The sequence below is a fragment of the Conger conger genome, chromosome 5 (genome assembly GCF_963514075.1).
Source record: "Conger conger chromosome 5, fConCon1.1, whole genome shotgun sequence".
Lineage (NCBI taxonomy): Eukaryota > Metazoa > Chordata > Actinopteri > Anguilliformes > Congridae > Conger > Conger conger.
The window spans coordinates 43866261-43893688 of NC_083764.1; the positions used below are offsets into that span (position 1 = coordinate 43866261).

Below are 27428 nucleotides of genomic sequence, written 5' to 3' on the forward strand. Positions count from 1 at the left end.
ACATGGTGTAGCTTGTTTAATTTGGAAAATAAATGACTAAACAAATCTGATCATGGAAGCTACACGGGTTCTGGAAGACATAGATAGCCAGGGAAAACCCTTAGCATTGAGGTTTACTAACCAAATGATGTGTGATTAGGGACTGGAGCACAACCCTGGCAGTTGTAGTAGTGCCAGTAATGCAGGCACTGAGGCAGGGAGCAGCGGAGCCAACAGCAAGAGTGCAGTCAAGGGCAGGAGACATGACAGTAGAACAGGAAGCGCTGGCAGTGAAGGCATCATGGCAGGGACCAGCAGAGGAGCAGGCATCGTGGCAGGGTCCAACAGAGGAGCAGGCATTGTGGCAGGGACCAGCAGAGCAGGGGAGCAGAGTGACGGTACTTCATGGATCCCAATGGGACAGTTAGACCTGTAAAGCAAGGCATTCCATGATACATGTGCAATAGTTTATATTGCCCTCAGCAGGTATAGGGATTGTCATCTGGGACCCTATCTATGTGACAACATAGTGGGTTATAAGTGACAAAAATTTGTTGGGACATAACTGTCAAAATAAAATTGGCCATCTATATTGTCCCAAACTGTAGCCCCTTGTATCATCACCCCAAGAACCTTAGCATGCAATGTTCCTTATTTAACTTACCACACTGCTGGGCATGTTGACTAAAGCTGCACACACATGAACAATTTTGTCAATTGTTGCCTCTTGTCTGTGTTGCCTTTCATCCATTTGGCTCTTCACCAGCCGCATCGGAATCGGCCCATCCAGGATGTGGAACCGTCCCTTGAGGACCCCAATCACTGATCTCGTCATGAATTTTCACAACAAAATATTGACAAACATTTCACCTGTTTTGTTTGTTATGTATGAAATAAGCCTAGCCTTGTCAATAAAATTGTCAGTAATACATTCAAACAAAGTTCTTGCCTATGTGAATTCTGATGTTCGATTTCACCCGTGACTCCTCAACATCTTTCCCAGGCAACTGTTTCCGGCCCCGAGTGAAAGCTGGCATTATCAAATGGGTGCCGAGAACAGCAAAATCTTCCCCAAGAGTAAAACCCCTGTCAGCCAGTATCTGTAATAGAGAATACAATTGATTAAAAATGGTCAGATATTTTCACATTCAAGTAATGTCCCCAGCTACATCTGTACAAACTGGTACATACCTGGTCTCCTGGTTGGTGGTAGCTAGAAGATAAAAAGCCAGATTGCCTAACTATATGGACATCAGATGCCCGACCCCCCCAGCCTTTTGAAAGGAAGGTGATGCCTCCAGATGGATGACAGGCGATTAAATATTTGGCTGTTGTCCACTTCTTATAATTTGAGTAGGTTTTGGCACTGAAACACAAACATCATAACAAAATCTTAGGTTATATCAGGGAAATGTAGTGTTTCAGTTAAATTCTGATTGTAGTGTAGTGGTAGATTGAAATGTTGGTCTACTAACTGAGCTTTCAGTTTCTTTGGATGCTCGATCCTTATTTCGAAGCAGTCAATGATGCTTGTCAGACAGGGAAACTGAAATCTCATTTCAGATGGTATTGAATCTTGTATGCACTCTCTATCAGGCCAGTGTATTAGGTATGCCATTTTGGCATACATGACATCTATCCACTTGGTGAAAACACGTATAACTGTTGTTCTATTTAGTCCAAACATTTGAGCCAGTACAGGTGTTGTTGTGTTTTGGCGCAGCTTTAGCAGTGTGAGGAATAACTGGTCTTCTGAGGTCAATTTGCAGAGTCGAGTGAGTTGAATGAACTGAGCGATGAATGCATTAAGTACAACAAAAACGGTCCAGGATACACCAGTCATTAATTTGCATTTCTCGTCGTCCTCTTTCAAACTGCTGGCTTTAAATCTCTGTTGTGCCTCACCCCTCTCTCTCCTGGCAGCATCCCTTTCCTCTCTTAAAAGATTAATCTCCTGGTAAAGCTGTTCTGTTGTTGGGTGTTCTTCAGGTGGGTTTGGATTCGGAAGGTCGTCAATTGTGGCTGTGGTGGCTGTGGTGTTGGCAACATGGACTTGATGACGCTTCTTTTCATTTTGAAACCGCCGTAGTGAAGTGGCTGTTTTTACAGTCTTGTGAGGCAGTAGGCTTGGAATGTAGTCTGGATGAGACTCATCATTACTTTTGGAGCCTGAAACAACAAAATCATGTAACATTACTTTGAGGCAACAAATCAATAGATGGCAGTTGGCACAAGATAGCCAAAATAATTCCAATTCTAAAAAAATATTCTAATTCTACTGGTAATTAGGCTAACGTTAGATGATTATCACCCCTCTCTGCCTCTCCCTCACATAAGTTAGAGTGAGAGAAAGGACATTCCAGGGTAACGTTAGGTACACCACACGAGGGAGGAAAATTAGCATACAAAATAGAGCCAAATATAGAGGGAAGTTGGGGTGCAGTTGATACGGCTAACTAAAATGATGATGGGACAAGTTAGCTGTTAGCACGCTTAGCTTTCTGATGTATCTACATTCCACAAGTTGCATACTGTAAAAATGCTTTAGCTTAACGTTAGCTAGCTACAGAAATAGTTAGCCTAAAACTGACATTTGGATATTTTACTTACCAGTGACAAAATGCAAGCTGCAAACGTAGGCGTACTGAGTGTCAGGATCCCACAGTTTCCCTCCTGGTAATGCCTCGCGTTTTATCGCCTGTATCCACTTTTGTCTTCGTTTAGGCTCCGTTTTTCGGTTCGGCAGCTTATAAAAACTTAGTTGTGGGTTCTTTGCCTTGTTGTTAGTGCATCCCACCACACAACAGCTTTTAGGCATTTTTATTTTGTTTGTTAGCAGACGGAAAAGACAAGGAGGCACCTTTGCGCAATGTAAAGTCAATGGGGACCGGAAGTGAAGTTTCCCCCAAGGTGTGGGCGGGACTTAGATTATGACGCGTGGCGCTCTGTCTCTATCGGCACTTGCACCGGCATTTTTTTTTTCGGGGTTGTAAAGGGCTTGCTTGTACTGTAATGAGAATTGAGATCGTGAGAGATAGTGAGTAAAAGTGATTATTATAGCAATTGTTTCATGGTTGAGGCGTTGTCACTTGGTCTTACATTTTTTATTATTGTCATTCACTGTTGTTAATAGCATTTGAAAATTCAAAGACCATTCGAAGTCTAGAGAAAGACTTGAGCTAGCGAGCTCAACGTTAATGTTAGCCTATTAGCTAACACATTTGGCTGCATTCATTTCGGATTTTGGAATTGGAAGAAAATTACATCTGCAAGTGCAAATGAAGTTGAAAATGGTGATAAAAGAATCCCATTTTCCGGCGGTGGAATACTGAGTACTTCAGAATTCCAAGCTGGCAGTTGAAAAAAAAATGAGCTAAAATGGCCTCACTGTGTTCAGAACAGAACACAGGGAAGCGGCAGCTTCCACCAGAAGTTAACTTTAGTTGAATGCTAGTTTCTCTTTTGCGGATTGTGGTTTATGATTATTTGGTTTGGTTGCTTATTGGCTATCCCACACTTAGCTAACGTTCGCGAACATATTCAAACTTTTTTACTCTTCGCCAGGAACATTAGCTAACTTTAGCTAACTATTTGAAAAGGTAGTGCTCCGCGGACAGAAATGGCTGCCAAAGGGTAAGACACACAGAGAACAAAAATTATTTGGCTGTTACAATACACTTTAATCAATGTAATATTTGTTCTTACCTTAAAACCTCTAACTGGCATCATTAAATATAAGTCTTAATCTTACATCTAGTTTTATTCAACTAAATGGAATGTTCAAACATAGTTCCCCTTGAACGTTTATTGTCTTGGACGCACCTCTGGACTCATGTGAATTGATCAATAATTATAGAACATCGTCAGCGCGATGTTCCGAACAGCACCGGAAGCACAACTAACGTTACTACAGTTATGCAGGTACATCTCTATTAAATCTTTATCTGGTTAGTCTTCATTCAAAACTGATAGAGTCTATATTAAATTATGTAACATCGTGAGCTAACATGGTGTTTTGAGTCTATGTCTATGTCTTCTTTTGCGTCCATATTTTTGAGGTAGGTTCTGTTCACCTACTCCCCGAGTAATTTCGGACTTTTAACGGTTAAGAGAGGAAATAACCCCCCACTGGCTGTGGCAATTAGAACCAATTTTCAATCAATGAGCTTGAATTATTGTACAGCTATACAATGTTTTGGTAGTGTCGGTCTGTCAAATGTATATTTTGAAACCGGAATTTAAGGACTATGAACACAGGCACAACATCTATCGTTTAAAAATGATAAATCGTATAGCTTAGAAAAATATAAAATCAATACATGAATAATTAATATTCATAGGTGATGGATCGTGAGATGTCCATCTGACTGTTAATATATGGGATGTGTACATTATTGGCATGTGTAACCTGCATGACTTCTTGTAATTGTATTGTTTTGTGTTGATAATTGAAGAGAAGGCGGTTCCATTTAAATGGAATAGCCATAGTGATTGGGTTGTCAATTTAAACCTGTTTAACAGGCTGCCTTTATCTTTATGTGCGATGTGGTGTGTGTGTATCGCTTCAAAACGGCCTAGGTCAACAGGTAAAGCATGGCATTTTAATCAGGGGTGATGGTCGGTTTGCTACACCAGCCATCTGGCCATCAGCCGCCACTGTAACTTATGCAGCTGTTTTACCGTTATAGTAGCTTTAGTACGCATGCGTGTTCATTTACCCATACCAACACTAGGTACTTTGGGAATTCTGCGAACCCGTCCGGAGTGTAAGAGCGGTACTTTGGCAGTGTTCACTAATGAAAATAGATTATACAGTTATCAAATATGCCAACGTTAGCGTTGTTAGCTTGCCTCATACAGTTTGTGGCGACTGAATGAAGTTGATGAAGCATAACGTTGCCTTTCTGGTTAGACTGTTAATTGTGCAAATATGATCAATCGATACGCTAAGGTGAATAGTTGAATTTTGCTGCGTGATTATATTGTGTGCATTTTCTTGTATGTGTCTGCATTCACTGACATCATTTCTTTGTCTCCACAGGAAAACATGTTGAAGCAAGCCTGTGATGCAAACCATATCGACTACATTAACGGACGTTAGTTAATTTATAGTACAGCTTTAGCTATAGCAAATTAATTGCTAGTAGTCGGTCGTTAGCTATAGCAAGCTAGCTGACATTATATGAAGGCCATTTTCGAGCTGAGAAGAACCGGCAAGTCCCCAAACGACTTTTTAATCCCTCGTTCCAGGGAGCTCATCACGGTCAAGATCCTGAGCCTCCACACCTGCAAGCCGCTGCTGATTGGCTGCGACGACTCCTGCAAGCTGTCTCGAGAAGGTTCAGGAGCCCCGCCCTCGGTGCGACCTTGTTCCATACTGAAGCGCTCTGGAGGAAGCGTCTAATAACCGCAGAGCCAGGCCAGTTGGACCTTCTTCTACGTGAGGAAGGCTGGGAGGATGTTGGTGAACCTCCTTGGAATTTTTTCCAGCCACTGGGGTTTGTCAGCAAACCAATAGCGCCTACAAACTTTGCAGGTCAGTTGGGAGGCAAAGATGTAGTACTGGCCTTCCTACACCTGAAGACTGAACCTGCGAAGAGGCACAGCCATAAAGACATGGCAGGATGTAATTGTTCCTGACTCTCTCCATGATGGCATGCTCTGGCTTCCAAATGAAGAATGGGTGGAGCTGGTCTAGTGCCCTGCTGGGTCTGCTGCTTCAGGAGGTACTGCTGCAGTTTGTGCATTTGGCTGTTTTTTACACACTTTCTGCCCATGATAAAAGCAGCATACCCATCAGTCCTGCTGTCCCAGATCTGCTGCCAGGTGTTTTTGGCCTGGGCTCCAAAACTAACAAGGTTATCACCCTCTGAGGAGACTGAGGGGGCAGGCTGCCTGGAGGAGAGATACTGCCGGAGGTCTTCAATTTCTTTAAAACCCCCTGCATAACGAATGAAGGACAGCAGACTGTCCTTGCTGTGGCCCTCGGGCTTGAACGTGCCTGCCTTCTCCTCCTCTTCTACCTTGTTCTGTAGGTAGATGGTGTAGCCTACATCATTTTCCAGGAGCCACCTGAAGGATTTACCAAACTGCAGCACATACTCCCCCAACACTTCCTGCTTATCAGACACATCCCCTCCCCTCTGAGAGACAACAGTGTAAGCGTTAGTCTTCACATCCCCTCCCCTCTGAGAGACAACAGTGTAAGGGTTAGTCTTCACATCCCCTCCCCTCTGAGAGACAACAGTGTAAGCGTTAGACTTCACATCTTCTTCCCGCAGAGGACGGGACTTATCCTGCAGAGATGGGTTGCGTTTGATCTTTGCAGCCTCATCAGAAGGGTCCTGACGTAAATTACAGGCCTCTGCATGTTGATCACCTGTATACATGAAAGCAACATTAGTTAGGATGAAACAGAACTGCATGCTGCATTAATTTTTTTTTTTGCAAGATATGCAATACTAGAAGTAATGGGATTAGTCGTGATTGTATCAAACAAACAAACAAAATACAATATATTATGCATTTAATTTATATAATTTCTGGGTAACAGCGTTCAGGTGTTAATTTGCAAAATATTTATTGTGGAAACTGCTCTATAATTAAAATATTTAGGCAAGTTAATGACAGATAATAATAATAAAGATAATAACAACATAATGATAACAATAATCATAATGGTAAATGTAGGAACAAAGATGATTGTTAAGATCTCTGAATGACAGCACCTGGTGTTTAATTTACTGACAATAAACAAATGGTGTTGGCACTACTTATTGCTTTGAGAAAAGCCTAGTATAATAAACCTAAGCCTTAAAGGGTTACACAATATATCAAAGGCATATACAAAAGGGACAATGCTATTGATGATCATAACACCAGCAATGTAGCCAGGGGAGAATTAAGCACATAACCCTAATGTGATCGCACGGCCATATTAAGTTAATACGAGTATTGGGACACAGACATCACTTAGTTACAAAACATTAGACACATCCTTCCGTTTACCTGCCATTATTATATAAACGTTAATAATGAATGAGAACTGGGACATGGAAAAAAAAAGTAAAATAACTTAACGTTACGGATCATCCCAGTAAGTATTTCATTGGTAAAATTCGGGGAAGCGCCGTCTATGCGCGCAGGTAAAACCTATGGGTAAAACCTGAAGTAATAACCTATTCCATTCAAAACCATTCATTCAAAACCATTGTCAAACGTCTTTCAATCACTCAAGAAGTTTAGATTTTGGCTTTTGCTCACTGTGATTTAACAGATATAAGTTAGTAGTAGGAAAACCTTGACAGCAACGATATCATAGCTACTGTTATAAGAAACTGTTAGTATTAAAATGCAATTACTTACCGTCAAGAACCAAAACTGAAATACGTTTTCAACTTTATTGTGTCGTCCTCGAAAAAGCAAGACGTCTTCTTTAATGTGTTTGTCAAATCAAGCTAACTGAAATAATATCGAAATAAACGAGACTTATAGAAACGTACGTGTTGTGTCCGTTCAGCGAAATGATTCGCGCCACACGATTTCGTATGGTTAAGGAATCCGCACGTCATTCGTTTATCTCGGTACAGCGTCGGGATATCAGCGTGTGGCCTAGAATATATTGCATCCGAAGTGATAAGAACTTCCGTTGAAAATGAATGGGAAAAGTTAAGGGAAATTAAGCTTAACGTGGCTGACCCGGGTTCGATTCCCGGCCAACCCAACCGTTTTAGTTTTACTAGCCATAGCAAACCTTAGAAGACGCTCTGAGATGTCCACCCCGTGTTTTTGGTGTTAATAGTCAACAGAAGCGGTGCCCTATTAGGTCCATTCGTTTGAACTTACTTTTGCAAGTTATTTAATGTTCTGTTTATGATCTGATAATCGCATCTATAATCTGTGCGGTTGTAGCGAATATTTAATGTAGGTGTACGACCTGATCACAACCGCTATTGCAACACTGCCGAGCAAACACTCTGCAATATACGGCAATATACACTCTGCAAACATGCAAACCTTGAAACCCCATTGAGTGGTGGCAAAAAATAATCCCCTATTGGCCGACCCACAGTTTTTGATGTAATTTCTTGCAGGGAAGCTCTTCAGAAAGCGGCGCGCAGAAACGCGAAGTATATGCCCTGCAGGTGGTGTCTCCCCCTCTCCTTCACTTGTCCACGAAACAGTGCCGCGAGAGCATCTCCGCAATAAAGCCGACCGGGGAACGCTAGTGCACTCACTCCTCGCGCTCTGGCACGCACAGGCGCATACCTTCAACGCAGCAGAATATCATATCTGCGTGCTGGATTGCTCTTTCTCATTTAATATCAAAACTGGTTTAATTAGACAAATTCGTTCGCTTTTCATGCGTAACTATTTCGTTTTACACAATTCCCCCCTCTTCGGGTATTCCATGTCTTCTCCTAAATAACATTTTAGTTCTGGCATGGCTCATTGCAACTGACTCATATGAGTAACCTGATTCATTTGTACTACTGTGCGGAAGCAAAACTGCCTTTGGAAGGATTGAAAAGTCTTGCAGTCAGTCTCAGGATACACTTGCAATTCGTTTCACATTTCAGAAGAACAGGCTGGTATTAGATGTCCTCGAGCACCGCTAGCTAGAGGCATACTGCAGCGCTTACCACCCCGTTACCGGACAGTCAGCTGAGCGGATGCTTCTCGCAGTTTAGGACTTTCCAATATTACTCTCACTTGTTCTCGGATTTGCACTTAACCGTATGGTGGTCATTTCGCTCCCCTGTAAAATGGATATACTGTGGGTTTGTCTTTTTTGCGTCTTCACCGGTCCGGTTTTCGGGGACAATGTGAGCAGCAAAGCCCGCAGCTGTTCGGATGTCAGGCAGTTCTACAGCGGCAAGGGTTTTAGCCTGAGCGGAGTTCCTCAGATGGAAATATCTGGTAAGAGTAACGTTTATTCTGACTTCAATTTCTTTCCCGTACCGTTTTGAATTAGGCTTTTAGGCTATATATTTTCATAGTAATAACATTTGCTTGTATGACAGGTAGGCTGAATACTGTATCAGTATGTCTGCTTTAGCACGCTATGTCTCACGTTAATCAAGCTAATTATTTCTGAATCTAACGGTCGGTACAGTATCCAGGAAAACTGTTTTGCGTCGCCGCTCAGCATGTCTCATAGAAGCACCAACAGCTCCAACCCAAACTTTTCACGATTCTAGAGACCTCGTTAAGATTACCATTTGAACATTTTTCACCCTCTGTTAAACTCAGTGTATTGATATACTCAGTGTATTGGTTAGTGCTACTGGCAGTTAAATCATTTTTTATAATAGCAACAGACGAGTTATTGCGCTGAGATGCATTTGATCTATTATTGCCACCTCCACCAAAGCGGTGCCTTGAGACTGCAATTATTGTCAGGGAAGGCACGGGCTACTTGTTCTCATGGTCGAATATTTGCACATCAAGGCAGTTTTCTCTCATTCTCTCTCCCAGTATATTACCCCATGGGGGCTCTGGTCTTTCAGGGCTTGCATACAAAAAGGTCTCTGCTAGTCATGATGACAGTCTTCTTAGAAATTAGAATATAAACTCTTTAAATATAATCTATTGAATAAAATGTGAATGTTACAGGGCAGAATGTGCATTTACCATTCTCTTACCAAACCATGCTTTTTCACACTGTTGAAAATCATTCAGATTCATGTGACTTGAGATCAGTCCTGGTCAGATCAGTTTTCTGTGGATTATTCATGCTGTCTTGCAGCAGAGTCATCTGAGCAGAAATGAGTGTGACTCTGTGCTCAATCTTCTGAGGGTTCTGTGCACTGTGGATTTTAGAGTGTATTTACAAGAAAAGTTCCACAGTAAAGTGCCACCAGCCATGAGTCATCCCTGGTTTGGTTTGGTCCTCCAGACTGGCCGAGACACGTTTTCAGGCAGCTTAAATGCAAGACAACTTCACAAATGATCTGACGTCAGTGCACAGGTTCAGTGTCTACTTTCAGGAAATTGATTCACAAATAAGGATTTACCAAAGATTGCCTGTTGTCATCTTCTGCAATTCCCTCATTTCTTAGAATACCTTTCTCACAAACACAAAGAAAGCTAGTGAAACAGGAGAGCCGTCATGCTAAACACACCCATCTTAATGACCCAGTATTTCCCGTCTTAATGAACATTTTGCCCAACAGACTATGATGAAAAAGGGTGACTCATCTGAGCCTACCTTATCATTTTAACAGTCTGAAGTGATAAGTGAACCTGTGAGTGTCAGAATGTATCATGTCTGGGATTCTGCATAGCTACGCTGTCTATCCTTGCCAAATTAGAATTTATATTTGAGCAAAAAAAAACAAATATAAAAACTGCAACATAATTATCAACAGACTGTCATTCAGTGAAACTAATTATGGATCGAATTATCTAAGCTATATCTTCATAAAACAAGCGTGGTGTATTTAATACAGAAGTTTCCTTGACTTTAATCGGTTGTGTGTTTTTCAGTGGTTTATTTCACTGCGGTGGTTAGTTCATTTCCCAATTTAAAATATAATATTTTCAGAGGAAAATGTCTGAAGTCAGACATTCCAGCAAATGCATTTTTCCTGACTTTGAAAAATAAAAAATCTGTTATTGGTTAATCACAGATGGCTGCCCATAGATGAGTCTGCAAAACTTGTAATATGTGTGATGGTTTGTAGCGTATTTATATCACAATCTATTATTCAGTTAGAATGTGTGCCGTGGGTTATATATACACCTGTAAGCTCAATTTCTGCTGCAGTTGGCACACTAGAGGGATCCAGATCTGGATGAGAGCGTAGTTATTTCTGCACGGATGGAAGTAGCTTGATTGCGATGCCAAGGACGCAGAAGATTGCAAGTTGACGAGGCAGAGGCCAGGAAGGTCGTTCTATTCTTTCTCACTAACACAGCGGAAGCCAACATATGCAGGATGCGATGAAAAGTCCATTCCAGTAAATCATTCAGAGACCCTGTCATATCTTATTCATGACCATAACAGTGCACGGCGCACCACTGGCTCAAAATTCATATTTTGGGTCATATTCTGTAACATTGAGCTTATTTTATTTTTTTAAATTTATTCATTCAATTGTTTCCATACACTTTATTTCCCCAAAGAAAGAGTGAGCCATTTTGCCCGCTGGGCATTTTGTCTGGTGACTGAGAATGAACTTGAAGCATACCTTTTTCCCCATTTCATGGACCGGCTCTGTGAACAGACTGCTGTTCTGTTGGCATGGCCATGTCCTCGATGATGTCACACTGGGCAGGGGGCGCGAATGGACTGCTGTTTGCCCCTTCATCCTCTTTTTCTCTCTTTTTCATTTTATGCCCTCTCTGTCTTGTTGTCCATTCCATTCCACCCTTCTATCTTTTCTATCATCTTGGTTATGCTGTTCTGTCCTACTCTCTTCCTGTCTATCCATTTTCTCTCTTCTTTATTTATCTCTGAATAACTTTCCTACTTTACCATCTCTGACTCCTCACAGCCTGCCTGAATTGGACTTGTTATTCTTGTTAAATTATATGTCTTTACTGTGTGTAACCGACCTGAGTAAAACGATATAATTTATTAAATTATTTGAATATATTTAAGTTTTATATGAGTTATTTGAAGTACAGCATTTATAAATACTGAGTATTTATAATACAAAATGTATTTGATAATACATTTAAGGAGTATTTGCTTTAAGAAAAGTACTTTCAAATATGTGTTTAAGAAAAACATTTAAAGACTGAACACAAAGTATTTGTTTTAATGGAATTATTCAAAAATAGTTTCACCACATTGGGCCAGTGGTGCAATATGCGCACTTTCACCAGGCTGTGTGTTGAAAGACTGGATATGCAAGAACCCTTCATTTCTGAAAGTTGAAAATTGTCTAAATAGAGGACTGTATTTTGATGAGAACGTGTCAAGTGACTGCTGATGGACCCGGTCAATTTGTACTAATTTCCATTGTTAATTGGCAATAGGCACGGCTTAATTCTGACCTTACAAAATGTATAAGATTGAACTGTACATATTGCTGTCAAATGCACTGACAACAGAAAAAAAGAGAAAATACAGTAAAGGAGTGCTAACTTTAAAAAGATTGTATGGGTAAAAAATAAACTGAATAGTAGCTAACCAAGAAGTCAGAGTTTGCTCAAATACTATTTGTGAATGTGTTTGGTTTTCCATTCAAATTATTTCAATAAATCAAATACACTTACACATGAAATACTGTGTATTTGAAAATACTTCAAATATGTATTTAAATACATTTTCAAATTCAAATACGTATTTGTATTTGACACAGGTCTGGTATGTAAACCCTTATTGGTGGAGATAGCACTGTTGGAATTGCATAGTGCCTAGAAATACCGATCGCAGATCAGCAGGGTTGTTCAACATCGATCCTGGGAGACCCCTGTGTATGCTGGTTTTCGTTCCAACCACAATTGTAAGTCAATAGACTCCTAATTGGTGAAGGTGTGGACACATGGCCACTAAAACCTTTGGTAGATAATTAAGAATTCAAAGACCGAGCAAACGATAACGAGCCAAACCTGCATTGTGTTAAGTTTAAGGAAAGGCAATTAGCCTATGAAAAAACTTACCCATGTGTTTGACAACCCAATTAGGAGCCTATTGATTCACTTCAGTTGTGAAGTTTAATATTTTACCTCATCTTATGCAATTTTTGGCCATTTAGCACAATGTGACCAGGGATGTAATGGCATGCATTGGTATTTCTGACATAATATGGCTTAAAAGGGTAAATAATCCCTCTAAGCTTGTAAAAAATTCTGGGATTGCAATTGTGGTTGGAACGAAAAACCCAGGGGGCCCCCAGGACCGACGTTGAATACCCCAGAGTTCCAGCGTCATGTACAGATCAGTTGGGGTTAGGATGAGGGTCATCCGAGATGAGTACTTGGTGGAGCAGTACCATCCAGGGGCACAAGACTCATTCTATAGCCTTGTGTTTGCAAACCTCCATTTATGTTCAGCCTTGCAGCCCTGGGATTGAAATGTCTGTGCCCTTGGGCTCTCCTCCATGGTGCTTGTAAACAGGGCTTTAGAAAAAATCCCCACGCTGTCTCCTCTGAGCCAGAGAAGTCTGAAAACACACCTATATTTCACCCCCCCGACTTTTCCTAATAAAGGACTCTGCAGTGCCTGCTGTCTGCCAGCGAGTTCACATCAAAGGTTAGACATTTCACAGCGAGGGAGACTGTTTGACCAATCAATGATAACCAGCTGATATTACACAGCTATTGAGCTCCCATTTTAGTCAAATGTCACTAATTCATCGCTGCTGGTGTCCTGCGGTCTGCCAAACAGATGTCCATCCCGTAGGAGCATTGTGGGGCATTTTGTAGGCGCAAGCCAAGTCACGTGACCGTCTCCTAAATTAGTTTTTCTGATAAGATACCGCTTCAGTTTGCTATCGAGGCTGCCTTTCCTCTTTTTATCTGGCTGTCTTGGCAGTGATTAGGCAATATTGATTTTTTTTAAAGGAGAGTGGTTCATTGGCTGTCAGGCACATGAAATGCGTCAGTCTTAAGCGCTTTGCACATTTGTCAAGTTGGAAAAGTACATTTCTGAGTGACACATAATACAGGCCTGTGTCTACATTTTAGATTTTTGAACTTAATGCATTTCATCTGTTCTTTTTTCTAAATCTTCAATTTTTGCAATGTTCCATAATCCCCTTTCAATTCTCAGTTTAGACGTATAATGTACCATGCATAAATTTAGAACATACTGATGGCATTGAAGTCGTATCTGACTTTTACTTGTTCAGTTAGTCACACCTTTGTTCTTGTACCGTAGTTGTGATGCCACCACGTTCACACTTGATTGGTCGAGAGAGGGAAAGTAGGCTGGATCAGGAGATTTTAATTATATTGGAGATCCAGGGTCTGTATTTGGCTGTTCATCACTGGAATTGCCATTACCACAGAGCTGTTAACATGAAACAGATAGGCCTGCAGAAATGGCTTTCAATCTATATAGCAGAATTGTGGTTCAGCAAAATAATAATTGGCAAAAAATATGAGGGATTGGCATGTGGTTGGAGACGAAGATGGGGCCACCGCCATTCTGTTCATAAAACAAAAAGACCATTTCTGTTGCATAAATCTTCTTTGCTAGTTTTCATTTTTACTTTCATGGTTCCAGAAAGCCACTGTGTGCCTTACTGCAGAGGAAACGTGTTTAAAACCTGGATGTGCACTTTTATTTAATTGCCAAGAAGGCCATGGCTAACAACAACTAACAGCATTAGCCTATAAAATGACATTTTGAACACCGTTTCTACAACAAAGTGAAAACGAGAGATTATGATCAACTAGGGTAGTCTGATGTCTGATTAGTTAGTCTAGCTAGTTAGTCTACTTGTCATGGTTATGGATCATAGTGTAGTTGACGTGGGATTTCATAAGATAGAAGACGATGCCAGGGTGTGATACCCTCAGGCTAGAGAGTTTGATCCTCTATCCACTGTGTAACCGCATAAGTACAGCACCCGAGTCCTGTTGTGTTTATTTTCGCCAAAATTCCTCTGCTGGTATCTAAATATAATGATTGAATTTGCACTTTATTGTATGCCACTCTGTATAAGAGCGTCTGCTAAATGCGTATAATGTCTTATTATTTGCTGACATTGTTATTCATTAAAATACTGAACTAGCAATTATCTTCAAAGGCTCCCTATCCAGAACAATGGCAGACCCAGGTTTGCTTTCCCCCTCGGAAGGCTCCGCCTACAAGACTATGACGCATTACCGACTGGATCTATAGCCAAATTACACAACAGCACTTACTCCTTCCCAAAAATCTCTGAATCGATTTGAACTGAAGCACTCAGTTATCCTGTCCGGCGGTCTGTTATCCTCTCCGCACCCTGTTCCACTACGGTTACGGGTGGGTTATAGAAGGCTTGTATTCTTTAAAAAGCTGTGACATTGAAAGCGTTCTCAGCTTCACCTCCGCACACCTAAAAGACCTGGGGGTTTCGCTGCCTGTCAGTCGACTCCATGCAGAGAGGTGGTGGGCGGAAAAGAGGCCGAGAGAGAGGGATGAAAAAGGAGACGAGGTAGAGAGAGAGAGCGACTGAATGTCGTCGCAGCAGGGCTGTGGATCAGCGCGGTCTTTAATTAGTGTTAATTGGAGTTACGGTGCGATATGATCAATAAGCGCGGGACTCGTGAGGGATGAGAAGCTGCTGACATGATGAGAGAGATCTGCCCGGCCCCCCTGCCGTGTATTTATCAGCGCTTTACAGATAAGAGCGGTGTACAGACTGTCTAACCCCCACCCGTACAACCCTGCGTGCTGAGGCTTTCCAGAGGTGTTAGAGGGCAGTACCTATGACTTTAGTCCTATTAGATGCTTAGCCCTTTGAAATGTTCTAGTGTTCTAGAACTTGCTTTGAGTTACCAGTAGACATTTTTATATCAGCATTAGAGTGTTCAGTTAAAGGGGCATTTCACCAAAAACATTTATGAATATCTGTTTGGATCCATAGGATCCATGGTGGATCCTATCTATCCATCCGAATAGTTTTGCTGAGATGTGACAAATTTGATTGATTTCACAACTTTTTTTAGATGCAGTTCACTGCAATAAAATTGACCTCTATGGACCACTCCTTTTTTATGGTAAGCAGTGCACTGACAGCATTGGCCCAGAATACTGGTGTGTTTTCTGCTCGTGCAGACACAGTTGGTGAGCCCCGAATAGAAGAAATGGTTCTGGATTAAAATGTGCATTTCTGAGCTCTGTTGATGTTTGTGAGTTACAGTGGCATTACATTTCTAAAAAATGTAAAGGTCCAATATATCACTCTGAACTGCATATAAAAAAAGTTGTGAAATCTAGATCAGAAACCATCTGGATGGATAGATAGTACTCTGGGTAAATGGAAACATACTTCAATTAAATTTTTGAGTGAACTACCCATTTAAGAACATTCCAGTTCCATTTGCGGTCTCGCACTTTAAAGGGCTAATTACAGCCCCTTGTTACACTGACCCACCATGAATAGGCCAGAGTTGTCTCATTGGCCTTTGAACAGTTGTACTGTTCTCCCTCTGTACACGACGGCACTCGCTCTTGCTGTGCTTTCTCCAGCCTGTTCTGTTCTATCCCATTTAGTTCTCATATTGTTCCTGAGCAGGCACACACTAGAAAACCTAGCTAACACAAAATGTTCTCACAATGTTTTGCTAATATTATAAAATTGCCACTGCGCGACTGCGGCATTGCGAGGATGTTTTGTGTTAGCTGGGAATCAGAATTATCGCTACTCGTCCGATGAGTCCTTAGAGCTGATTAAAAAACCTTTCCAACGAGTCCAATGAGTCATGCTATCCTGTTACCTCAGACACCATCTTACGGTGGTGTGATCACTGCGTTTTGCTTCAAGGCTGTTATAGTACATGTGCAAACTAGGGATGCAGATCTAAATTGATATTCAAATATTTCCTGGCTCCCAAGGTTGAATATTCATGTAACTCGATACCAACTTTTTCCTCCAAGCAGTGTGTGAGTTTGTGTGCTGTTTGTGTAAACAATGACTCATTGCAGAGATTTCCATTTTACTGACACTATCAGGCATGAAAATGGAAAATATTGATTAATAGTATTTAGCTCATTATTTTACACTGGGTTCTTTGGCTTTCTTTATGACTGTTGATGGTAATGAATAAAATGGTACATTGCCCTTCATGTATTTTGTGAATTAAAAAGCATTTGAATACCAATCCAAGCAATTGATTGATTAATTGATTGATCTCATAGCCCGTGGTTTGAATACTGGTATATCGCATTCATAATCCACAGTACAGAAGATAATAAACAAGCAAACACAAAAACACACAGGGCTCACAGTATCTGTATGAGGGTGAAATACGTCTAATGTGTGTGAAATTAGCCGTGGCTGTACTTGGTTTATGTACTGTTAGAATTGTTCCAATGGAATGTACAGAATCCAGCAGAAGGCAGGAGCGGTCATTACCGTAGCCTGAACTGTTCTGTTACGCTGTCGACAGAATTAAAGGATTACAGAGGATGAACCGCAAACTACTGTTTTCTGCTAGCGACGTCTTAAGGCATGGCAGATGTCCAGTAATTAAATGAAACGCACTCTTGGGCCTTATCTGTTAACTCCAGCGCGAATTCATTTTCCATTGTAAAATGCGTACGACCAAGAGCCGAGGAATGCCGGCCGCGTCCTTGTGGGAAAACCGGAGTTTATTATTCCCGGGTAGTGCGGTCGATAGGATAGGAGTCCTTATAAATCGAGCTTAAGGAGCCGTCTTTTTAAGTCAGAACCCACATTAGCTTTCGAATGCGAAATGGCGTCCTTCGGTGACTATTTCACAGATTCCTCCCGTTGGATTTTTAAAGGCTTTTCCTTTCATAGTGCGTAAATGACAGCAGCAATTTAATGGACAGCGTCCAACTCCTACACTACCTCCTTGGGCCTTCCTCCCTGAAATGGCGAAATGTCGAAATGTTCTCGCCATGACATAAAACTGATATTGGAAAGCTGGTGGTCGTGATTTCGACTGCTGGCTCTGAGCACAGTGAGCTGTTAACCTGCTTTGTTTAAATACGCGTGCATTTTAATCACATTTTCCTTCCCCGGATTACTGAGAAACCGTTCATTTCTGCAGGGAGGAGAGCCGCGGATGAGTCTGAATGCATAACGGCTCGTCGGTTGTTATCACCGGCGATTAGCGCCATATCAACCGCTTCCCCAGCCTGCGCACCGTTCTCGTTAATTCCGGGACGCTTGGCAGCGCTTCTGTTGTCTTTTTCTCTTCAGAGGTGGGCTCAATTACCAGAAATATTTTGGATGGAAAAGCTAGGATCGAAGGTAGAAATGATGTCAAATTACAGCAGCAGAGAGGCAGCTGTTATCTGTGCAGCGGGGGAGGAGAGAGCGGTCGGGGGAACGGCGGGAACGCCGACGTCTCTGCCCCGATCGTTCCGGTGGGGCTTTCACGGCGTTAGGAATGTTGCTCCTTTAACCACGGTCTCCAGCGTGTTGATTGATTTGGAGAATGAATGCGGTGTTGCTATACGGTGCAGTCCATATATATTTGGACAGTGGTACAATTTCTCTTCTTGCTCTGACTAATAGGAAACAGCTGAGGAGCCAGCTGTCCAATTACTTTTGGTCCACTAAAGCGGGGAGACTTTTAGTGGACCAAAAGTAATTAGACAGCTGGCTAAAGTAATGTAAGAAGGGATGTAATTCCTTGATATGGATATACACTCAGTGACACTTTATTTGCTATTCATTATTTTTTAGACTTCTACTGCCTATCCACTTCAAGGTTTGACACGTGTGTTCAGAGATGCTCTTCTGCATACCACTGTTGTAATGTGTGGTTATTTGCGTTTTTGTCACCTTCCTGTCAGCTTTGTCACCCTTCTCCTCTGACCTCTGTCATTAACAACATATTTTTATGCCCGCAGAACTGCTGCTCACTGGATGTTTTTTGTTTTTTGCAAACTATTCTCTGCAAACTCTAGAGACTTGTGCATGATAATCCAAGGAGATCAGCTGTTGCTGAGATACTCAAACCACCCTGTCTGGCACCAACAATCAGTCCACGGTCAAAGTCTCTTAGATCACATTGCTTCCCCATTCTGACATTCCCCAAACAGCTGAACCTCTTGACCATGTCTGCGTGCTTGTATGCATTTAGTTGCTGCCACATGATTAAATATTTGCATTTACAAGTACAGGTCTACCTAATAAAGTGCTCACTAAGTGTTAATACCCTCAAGGTAACAGACTGTACTTTAACCTCATATTCATAGTTTCACTTCAAATCCAATGTGCTGAAATGCAGTGCCAAAATAACAGAAATTGTACCGCAGTGATAATTACAGGCTGTGCTGTAGGACCTTAATGATTGCTGTGAATATCCGCTGTTACGGTGTTTTCCTCGCCCTGGCTGTCCCGTGGCTCGCTCCTGGTGACGGGCGGACAGTCTCAGGCCCGGACTCCGACCCGCACGAGGAGAGGGTGTCGGCAGCGCACGGCGGGCGGTTGATATCGCCGTGTCAGACGGCGTCCACCATCTCGGCCTCGCCACGCTCTCACATTTTACAGAGCTCTCGGGGCCTCATTATCACCCCAGCGTTGCTGTCGCCTGCCTTTCGGCTCCATAAATACCGCTCCGGGTCCGTATGGACCGGACTGGGTTTGGATGGGGCTAGCTCCGGGTCCGTCTGGACCGGACTGGGTTTGGATGGGGCTAGCTCCGGGTCCGTCTGGACCGGACTGGGTTTGGATGGGGCTAGCTCTGGGCTTGCTGTTAGCATAGCAGCTATGCCCTCCCTCCCAGACAAAAAGGCCTGGTGACAAGCTCCAGGAGATGGCCCACGCCTGTCACTAAACACCACCACCAGTACCCACTGCACCACCCAACATCCAGCCCACATTCAAATCAAAATCTGGATCAAAGTGTGTTGGGTTTATGGAGCTCGGGGGCACCTCTGCTGTGGACATATGAACCCTATATTACACACACACACACACACACACACACACACATATATACACACACACATACACACACACACACATACTCACACACATAGACACACATACACACATACATACACACATACACATATATACACATACACACACATATACACACATACACACATACACACACATAGACACACATACTCACTTACACACACACACACACACATACACACACTTGTGCCTGAAAGCCCATCTAGCCTCCTCCCCCTCCCTAATACCAAGTCCTCTTAATCAGGCTTCCAGACCGGAACGTGTTCTCTCCGTCTCAATGTGGGGGGCCGGGGGTGGTGCTGACCAAGCACCCTGCCTGCGTCTCCATGGACGACCGAATCGTGACAAAGCACTTTCCCCAGTATCCCATCCTTCATAACCACAACGGAGATCCTTTCTGATCCCCTGCAGGATTCTGTTTAAATATTAGTCAAAGACAACACAAGTAAACACAAAATGCAGTTTTTAAATGAAGGTTTTTATTATTAAGGGAGAAAAAACCTACATGGCCCTGTGTGAAAAAGAAAAGCCCCCCCTGTTAAATCATAACTTAACTGTGGTTTATCAAACCTGAGTTCAATTTCTCTAGTCACACCCAGGCCTGATTACTGCCACACCTGTTCTCAATCAAGAAATCACTTAAATAGGACCTGCCTGACAAAGTGAAGTAGACCTAATGATCCTCAAAAACTAGACATCATGCCGAGATCTGAAGAAATTCAGGAACAAATGAGAAAGAAAGTAATTGAGATCAGTCTGGAAAAGGTTATAAAGCCATTTCTAAAGCTTTGGGACTCCAGCGAACCACAGTGAGAGCCATTATCCACAAATGGCGAAAACATGGAACAGTGAACCTTCCCAGGAGTGGCCGGCCGACCAAAATTACCCCAAGAGCGCAGCAACGACTCATCCAAGAGGTCACAAAAGACCCCACAACAACATCCAAAGAACTGCAGGCCTCACTTGCCTCAGTTAAGGTCAGTGTTCGTGACTCCACCATAAGAAAGAGACTGGGCAAAAATGGCCTGCATGGCAGAGTTCCAAGACGAAAACCACTGCTGAGCAAAAAGAACATTAAGGCTCGTCTCAATTTTGCCAGAAAACATCTTGATGATCCCCAAGACTTTTGGGAAAATACTCTGTGGTCTGACGAGACAAAAGTTGAACTTTTTGGAAGGTGTGTCCCCCATTACATCTGGCGTAAAAGTAACACCGCATTTCAGAAAAAGAACATCATACCAACAGTAAAATATGGTGGTGGTAGTGTGATGGTCTGGGGCTGTTTTGCTGCTTCAGGACCTGGAAGACTTGCTGTGATAAATGGAACCATGAATTCTGCTGTCTACCAAAAAATCCTGAAGGAGAATGTCCGGCCTTCTGTTCGTGTCCTCAAGCTGAAACGAACTTGGGTTCTGCAGCAGGACAATGATCCAAAACACACCAGCAAGTCCACCTCTGAATGGCTGAAGAAAAACAAAATGAAGACTTTGGAGTGGCCTAGTCAAAGTCCTGACCTGAATCCTATTGAGGTGCTGTGGCATGACCTTAAAAAGGCGGTTCATGCTCGAAAACCCTCCAATGTGGCTGAATTACAACAATTCTGCAAAGATGAGTGGGCCAAAATTCCTCCACAGCGCTGTAAGAGACTCATTGCAAGTTATCGCAAACGCTTGATTGCAGTTGTTGCTACTAAGGGTGGCCCAACCAGTAATTAGGTTTAGGGGGCAATCACTTTTTCACACAGGGCCATGTAGGTTTTTTTTCTCCCTTTTAATAATAAAAACCTTCATTTAAAAACTGCATTTTGTGTTTACTTGTGTTGTCTTTGACTAATGTTTAAATTTGTTTGATGATCTGAAACATTTAAGTGTGACAAACATGCAAAAAAATAAGAAATCAGGAAGGGGGCAAACACTTTTTCACACCACTGTATATATTATGCAGGAGTTTTATGTTGCGGCCCATAGAATATATAAATTCGATATGATATGAAACAATGCAATGTGAGTTTATTTATCCCCATGGCAATTTCTTAAAGCAATGCACATTGAATAGAATTCTGTGTAACAGTTGACACTCATAACCAACATAAAATAAGAGATTGAGGGTTAAAACATTGTGAGATTCATTATGAGTCCATAAACATTCCAAGTCCATTCCATGCCATTTCTTGTGAAATGAATTAATGAAGTCGATGGCATAAAGTATGTCGGCGGAGTGTTCATGTGAATGGATTACAATAAGTAAATAAGTAAACACTGGTTGAACATTTTGGTAAATAGAACATTTTGGTAAATACTCCACATCCACTCCGACTGAGTGGCATCCATTGTGTCAGAAGAGCGCACGTCCCAGGTAGTCAGTCAGCGCTGTGCTTTGACTGCGCTAGAAATAGGGGCGCTAACATCATCATTGCCTTTCATGTGGGAGAGTTATTTTTATCTGGGAGCAGATGAAAGGACACGTGCTGGGTAAACAGTGGGAGAGGGGCCGATCAGTCAGACGTGCGTGGGGTCGAAAAGGAAGCTTGCGCCTGCGTGGGGAGAGAAGGGGGCTTGCGTGCCGTTCCCCGAAGCGCGGCGGAAACCTCAGAACTCCCTGTCCGCTGGGAATTCGCTCGGATGCACGGGAAGGCTCCCTAAACGCGCCGTGAATGGACACACGCACGCCGCGGGCACTGTGGGAGGGGCATCTGGGTGAGTGGCGGCTGTGGGGGGGAGAGAGGGCGAGGCTTCCGTCCAGTCGCCGGGTCCAGCTCGGGCCCCCAGGGGACAGATACGGCCCCGCCTGTCATCCGTCAGGACAGGAAGTGTAGAGGACTGTGGGCCACACAGGGCCTGGGGCTGCCCTCTGAAACACGCACACACGTGCACGTGCCCACACACACAAAATCATAACGTTAATCAAAATCATAAACAGAATCATAACACACACACGCACTCACACAAGTAAGCGCTCACATCTGAGCACCCATGCACACAATCATAACATTAATCAAAATCAAACAAAATCATAACACACATGCACACGCCCACACACGCAATCTGTAATTGCATACACACACACAAATAAGCACTCATGCACATGCAAGCACCCACACACGCACACAGTCATAACCGCAATGACATACACACTGGGCCATAACCCAAATCACACGTACATAACCGTAAGCCAAATCACATGTATATAATACGTATATGGGGCGACGTGGCTCAGGCAGTAAGAGCAGTCGTCTGGCAGTCGGAGGGTTGCCGGTTCGATCCCCCGCCTGGGCTGTGTCGAAGTGTCCCTGAGCAAGACACCTAACCCCCAAAATGCTCCTGACGAGCTGGTCAGCTTGCATGGCAGCCAATCACCGTTGGTGTGTGAGTGTGTGTATGAATGGGAGAATGAGAAGCATCAATTGTACAGCGTTTTGGATAAAGGCGCTATATAAATGCCAACCATTTACCATAACTGTAACCACAATCACAAACAAGCACATACACACAGCCATGACTAAAATTGCACACACAACCATAATTGCACACACCTAGACATAACCACAATCACACACACTGAACAGTTCACCCACATTAGTGCCATTCAACTAATTTTAGATTGCACTTGAAGGTCATTCATAAGATCTGATATCCAAACTGTTATGATAATCAGAAAAAGGTTTGGTTTCATTTTTAGCCAAGTAATTACATGCCAGTGGATTGCTCTGCCCCAAATGCCACACTTTTTTATCGCACATAATGCTATCTCAGTCTATGAATAGAGTCAGTTAAGCTGATGATTGGCAATTCTAATTACATGTATGAATATGAAAGAAATATCTATTCACTGTAAGTCTCACATGCCTTGTATACTGTGTGGGGTAAAAAATGTGAAACATGACTTTTTGAAAATTGTGGCTCTTCAGTGACTGGGAAAATGTTATAGATTTGAATAAAGATGCTTAATCCGCGTATTCTTTTTAATGTGCCGTTGCTAAATCCGTCACCTTTTTAGTTCTGCGCTCTATAAGCCAGAAATCTGAATGCATAGCAACTCGCAATTAACAACCACATGTCCTGTGAAATTAAAACACTGATGAACATGGAGCTAAAAACGATTTGGGTTATCTGGTTTTTCTTTGACACCGCAGCGCCGCATGCGGAGTGACTCTCGGCGGAGGTCTGGCGTGGTGTTGTTAAAGCGCGTACGCCCGTAACACTTCAAGGTTATTAGCGAGAGCCACCTTTCGAGCGCAGGAGCGAAGGCGTGAATCGCTCGCGGGGTGTCGACCTTTCTGAAGGCGCGAGACTCGTCTCCTGCAGGTCGGTGCCTCTGTAAATTTGGCTGCGGCTCTCTTCCCCCCGCCGTTGCTGTAATTAAAAAGTAAATCAAACAGCAAAAAAGTTTGATAAAGTCATCCACCTGATTTTCAGTGGTGTCCTGGTGTTTTAGTTGAAAGTAAAAAAAAAAAGAAAATTAGATCAGGCCTAATGCCCCCCGTTACTGAGAAGCTCAGACTGTCTGTGGCTGAGAGGAAAGCGCTATCATTAAAGTAGGAGTTGTCAGGCGAATGCAGACGCCAGTGCTAAACCTACACTTCTGTTGCTCTCGCTCAGGCAATGCCCTGTATGTGACAATGGGCAGGCTGTGCAGGTTATTAGACGGAAACGTGACAGAGCCTGAAGGCCCATCCAGACCAAGAATGATAACTTAACCATAACTATAAATACATTGTTTTAAAAATGTCAGAGTCTACACCACATATATTCCACACAGCACACTATCACAACAAGAACAGTAGCGAACGATATTGTCGGGATCACTTTCAGTCTGATTTTCTCCAGCTGCATGATATAACACTGACAGCCAACCAAAAATCCAGCCAAATTCACAGCGCGTCACGTGCAAAATGGCAGACGACATAGTCGATAGACTATTTCCAGAATTTCATCGTTCAGCGGTGTGGATGCTCACCTCGTTATTGTTATAGTTATAGTACTTGGTGTGAATGGGCCTTTAGCCATTGTTGTCTTCTTTTTTATCAAGTTGTTGTATTTGGTGCATTTGGGTTTGCTCTGCTGTGGAGCACAGGAACACATCCAAACAAGTGGGAACAGAACAACACCTCTCTGATAGTGCCGTATGTCTTTCCCAGAACAGAAATCTGCCCTTCGACAGCGATACCACATGATCTGATGAGATCTGGTTGGTGTGACCTGATTGGTCAGTGTGAGCGAGGAGGGGATTTTTTAAATGACCATCCGGAGATGTCAGGAGAGGCACCCACTGCAAACACAGAGGCAGAGTTAACATAAAATCTATGTAAGGTGCAGTGAGTGGCTTGGGTTTGTTTTGTGTTTGTGTGTTCAGATGCCACAGAGGACAGCTCTCTCTACAGTACATCTTTATTTTCATCCTGTCTTTCTCTTTTTGCTGCTCTTTCCATTCTCCTGTGGCATCAGCCCTCATGTATATTTCACAATGGTAAAACAAACCCAGCATTGTGTTAGTCGGTGTATAAGTGTACGTTCCTGTGTGTGTGCCTTTGTGACTTGGACAGCCGTGCTACGTACTGTGTGTCTTACCTGAGGTTGGTTGAGTTGGGCTTGGATGGTGGGGAGGGGGTGCTGAGATTGGCCTGCACTTTTGGTGGAGCCATTTTGAAAATGTTTTGGATAGGGGTGGTTAGTGTTGGGTAACCGGCCTGTATTTCGATGGGGGTGTGGGGTTGGGGCGATGTGCAGTAAGTATGGGTTTAAAAGCCCTTTTCCATAAATCATTCATGCAGTCTGAAGCCTTCATCCTGAGGGAGAAACTCTTGTTGTTGGGGCGAAGGAGACCAGACAGCTTCCTAATGATCTCTCTCTCTCTCTCCCTCCCTCCCTCTCTCGCTCTCTCTCTCTCCCCCTCTCCCCATTCTCTTTCTCTTTCTGTATTTATACTTATTTCCCCTCTCTTCACTTTTCCCTCTTGCTGTTTGTCTTTTTTTTTTAGCTCTTTCTGTATTTTACCCCTTCCTTTCCACTCTTCTCATCCAGCTGTCTCACTCCCCATCTTCTGAATATACTGATGGCCCTCTGACATATTTCATTTGATTTTATGCCACTCTTATTCCATCTGTCCATTTCTGCTCTCTTTTGATCTGCACACCCTCTCTGCGGATCCCTCCATCCCTCCTTTTCTCTCTGCGGTATAATATCTGCTTTGGCTCCAGATCCCTTTCTTCCTCATAGGAGGCGAAGGAGGCGAAGACTTTAAAATGCATCTACCTCCTAAATTGGCAATTCACTCAATGCATTTGGAGATACAATGTTGTTTCACTGAGGCGTAATGGGTATTCTGTTATTGTGTTTGCAAATTAAAGTTGTCAAACAGTTCTCTGGTTGTTTTAATGAGGTGGTAAAATACAAATGAAAAATTCTCTGAAAGCTTGGAAAAAGAATCTGGAACTAGGCACTTTGAAGCTAGAATAGAACCAATAGAAATCCAATAGAAGATAACAAAGAGTACAGCACAATGCGTCCTTTTGTGAAACGAGGTAGCTTCATCTGGCACAGGACTGTGGGCCGGGGCTTGTCACCAGGGTCACTGGACCTTATCCTCACAATCGAACATGCAGTCAGACCGAAAACATTTGAGGAATAGAATTGCATAGATGTTTAAATAATAAAAAAAAAAGAAATAAATGAATAAATAACCAGAGAAAAAGCTGAGATGGTCTGAGATTCGGCCAGCCTGCAAATTGAATTGGTTCCTGGCCGTAAAACAAGGTTGTGGCGTCCTGCTCGGAGTGGAGCGCATCACTCCGCGAAATTAAGCAGCGAATCCATGAGGATTGGGGAAGGGGGAGGGGAGGGAATGCGAATCGGCCCTGACGTCAAAGGCAGAGGAGCCGAAAAACTCAGGGTTGACGAGGTTCGCCCGGAATAAGAGGCGGCTGTCCATCTCCCTCTCATTCCATTGATTTTAATGAGCTGGCAGGTGCGTTTTATGTGAGCTACAGTATGCAGTCTGCCAGAGACAAATTTCCATTACTGCTTGATTAAAAGTTTTGAATCTTGAATCTTAATTGGACAAAATACTGGTATTATTGAATAATGAATGATTGCACTAATATACTAAATGTGCTAAATTAACTGCTCTCTGCAGCAGGTAGTTTAGCGTGAGGCTACGTGCAAGGTGACCCAGGTGAACACTCGACTGTGAGCCGTGTTCAGACGCAATGCCGTTCTCATGCCATCTTGTGCGCCACTGCCTCCCCAGGCCAGTTCTGTCTATGGTGTCGGGCAGATGTCAAATCAATGTTGGCACACGTCACTAGATTTGAGAGGCTCGGAGGGTCATAATCCTTTTAGACCAGGTACCTAATTCCCCTTGATTTGATTCAAGGAACTCTATGGTGTGGGTAATGACCGACGTTCGATACAATGAGGTACTGTAGCTCACCTTTTCACCTCCAATGTGTGGCACCCACCTGAGCACTGTAATTAGTTGTAATTTGGCAGTTTCAGTTCAGTTTCCAGAGTAAGAATTTAGCCTGTGCTTCACAGAAACTTCAAAATCTGTTGAATCACATTTTTTTAAAGAGGAACCTGGGGACAGGCGTAATTCTAGTGGAAAGAGTCATATGGTTGTGCTCTCTTTAAATATCCTGAACCTTCATCCCAGCAAAGCCCTGATATGAGTTTCCTGTTTGTAACAAACGGAGATGGATATTGCTTCTGACTGGCTTGTGGGGCCGCACCGTTCGATTGCAGCTCTGTCAGGTTTTATACTTGTTCTCACAGAGCAGCTAAGTGCTAACGTTCCATTACTGTACCATAAATACCAAAGAGCGGGTGGGCAGTTAATGTATTTTTTAAGATTATTATATCATTTTTTCTCTTTCATATAAATGCTGGC

General features: G+C 42.8%; 1 protein-coding gene and 1 long non-coding RNA gene across 2 annotated transcripts in view; one reads left to right on the plus strand and one right to left on the minus strand.

Moving 5' to 3' along the window:
• Window positions 1-934: 934 nt before the first annotated feature.
• LOC133129115 (uncharacterized) lies at window positions 935-6331 on the minus strand. The gene is made up of 3 exons (XR_009708798.1): window positions 5266-6331; window positions 1171-2148; window positions 935-1079 (listed from the first exon to the last, which is right to left on the minus strand). It is a non-coding gene; the product is annotated as an uncharacterized LOC133129115 (long non-coding RNA).
• A 1897-nt stretch (window positions 6332-8228) lies between these two features.
• The window catches only part of LOC133129114 (glypican-1-like), a 75926-nt gene continuing 56726 nt past the window's right edge, over window positions 8229-27428 (plus strand). The window contains exon 1 of the mRNA XM_061242958.1: window positions 8229-8898. Within this exon, the coding sequence (XP_061098942.1) occupies window positions 8718-8898 (181 nt within the window). The 5' untranslated portion in view covers window positions 8229-8717. The remainder of the gene's footprint in view (window positions 8899-27428) is intronic.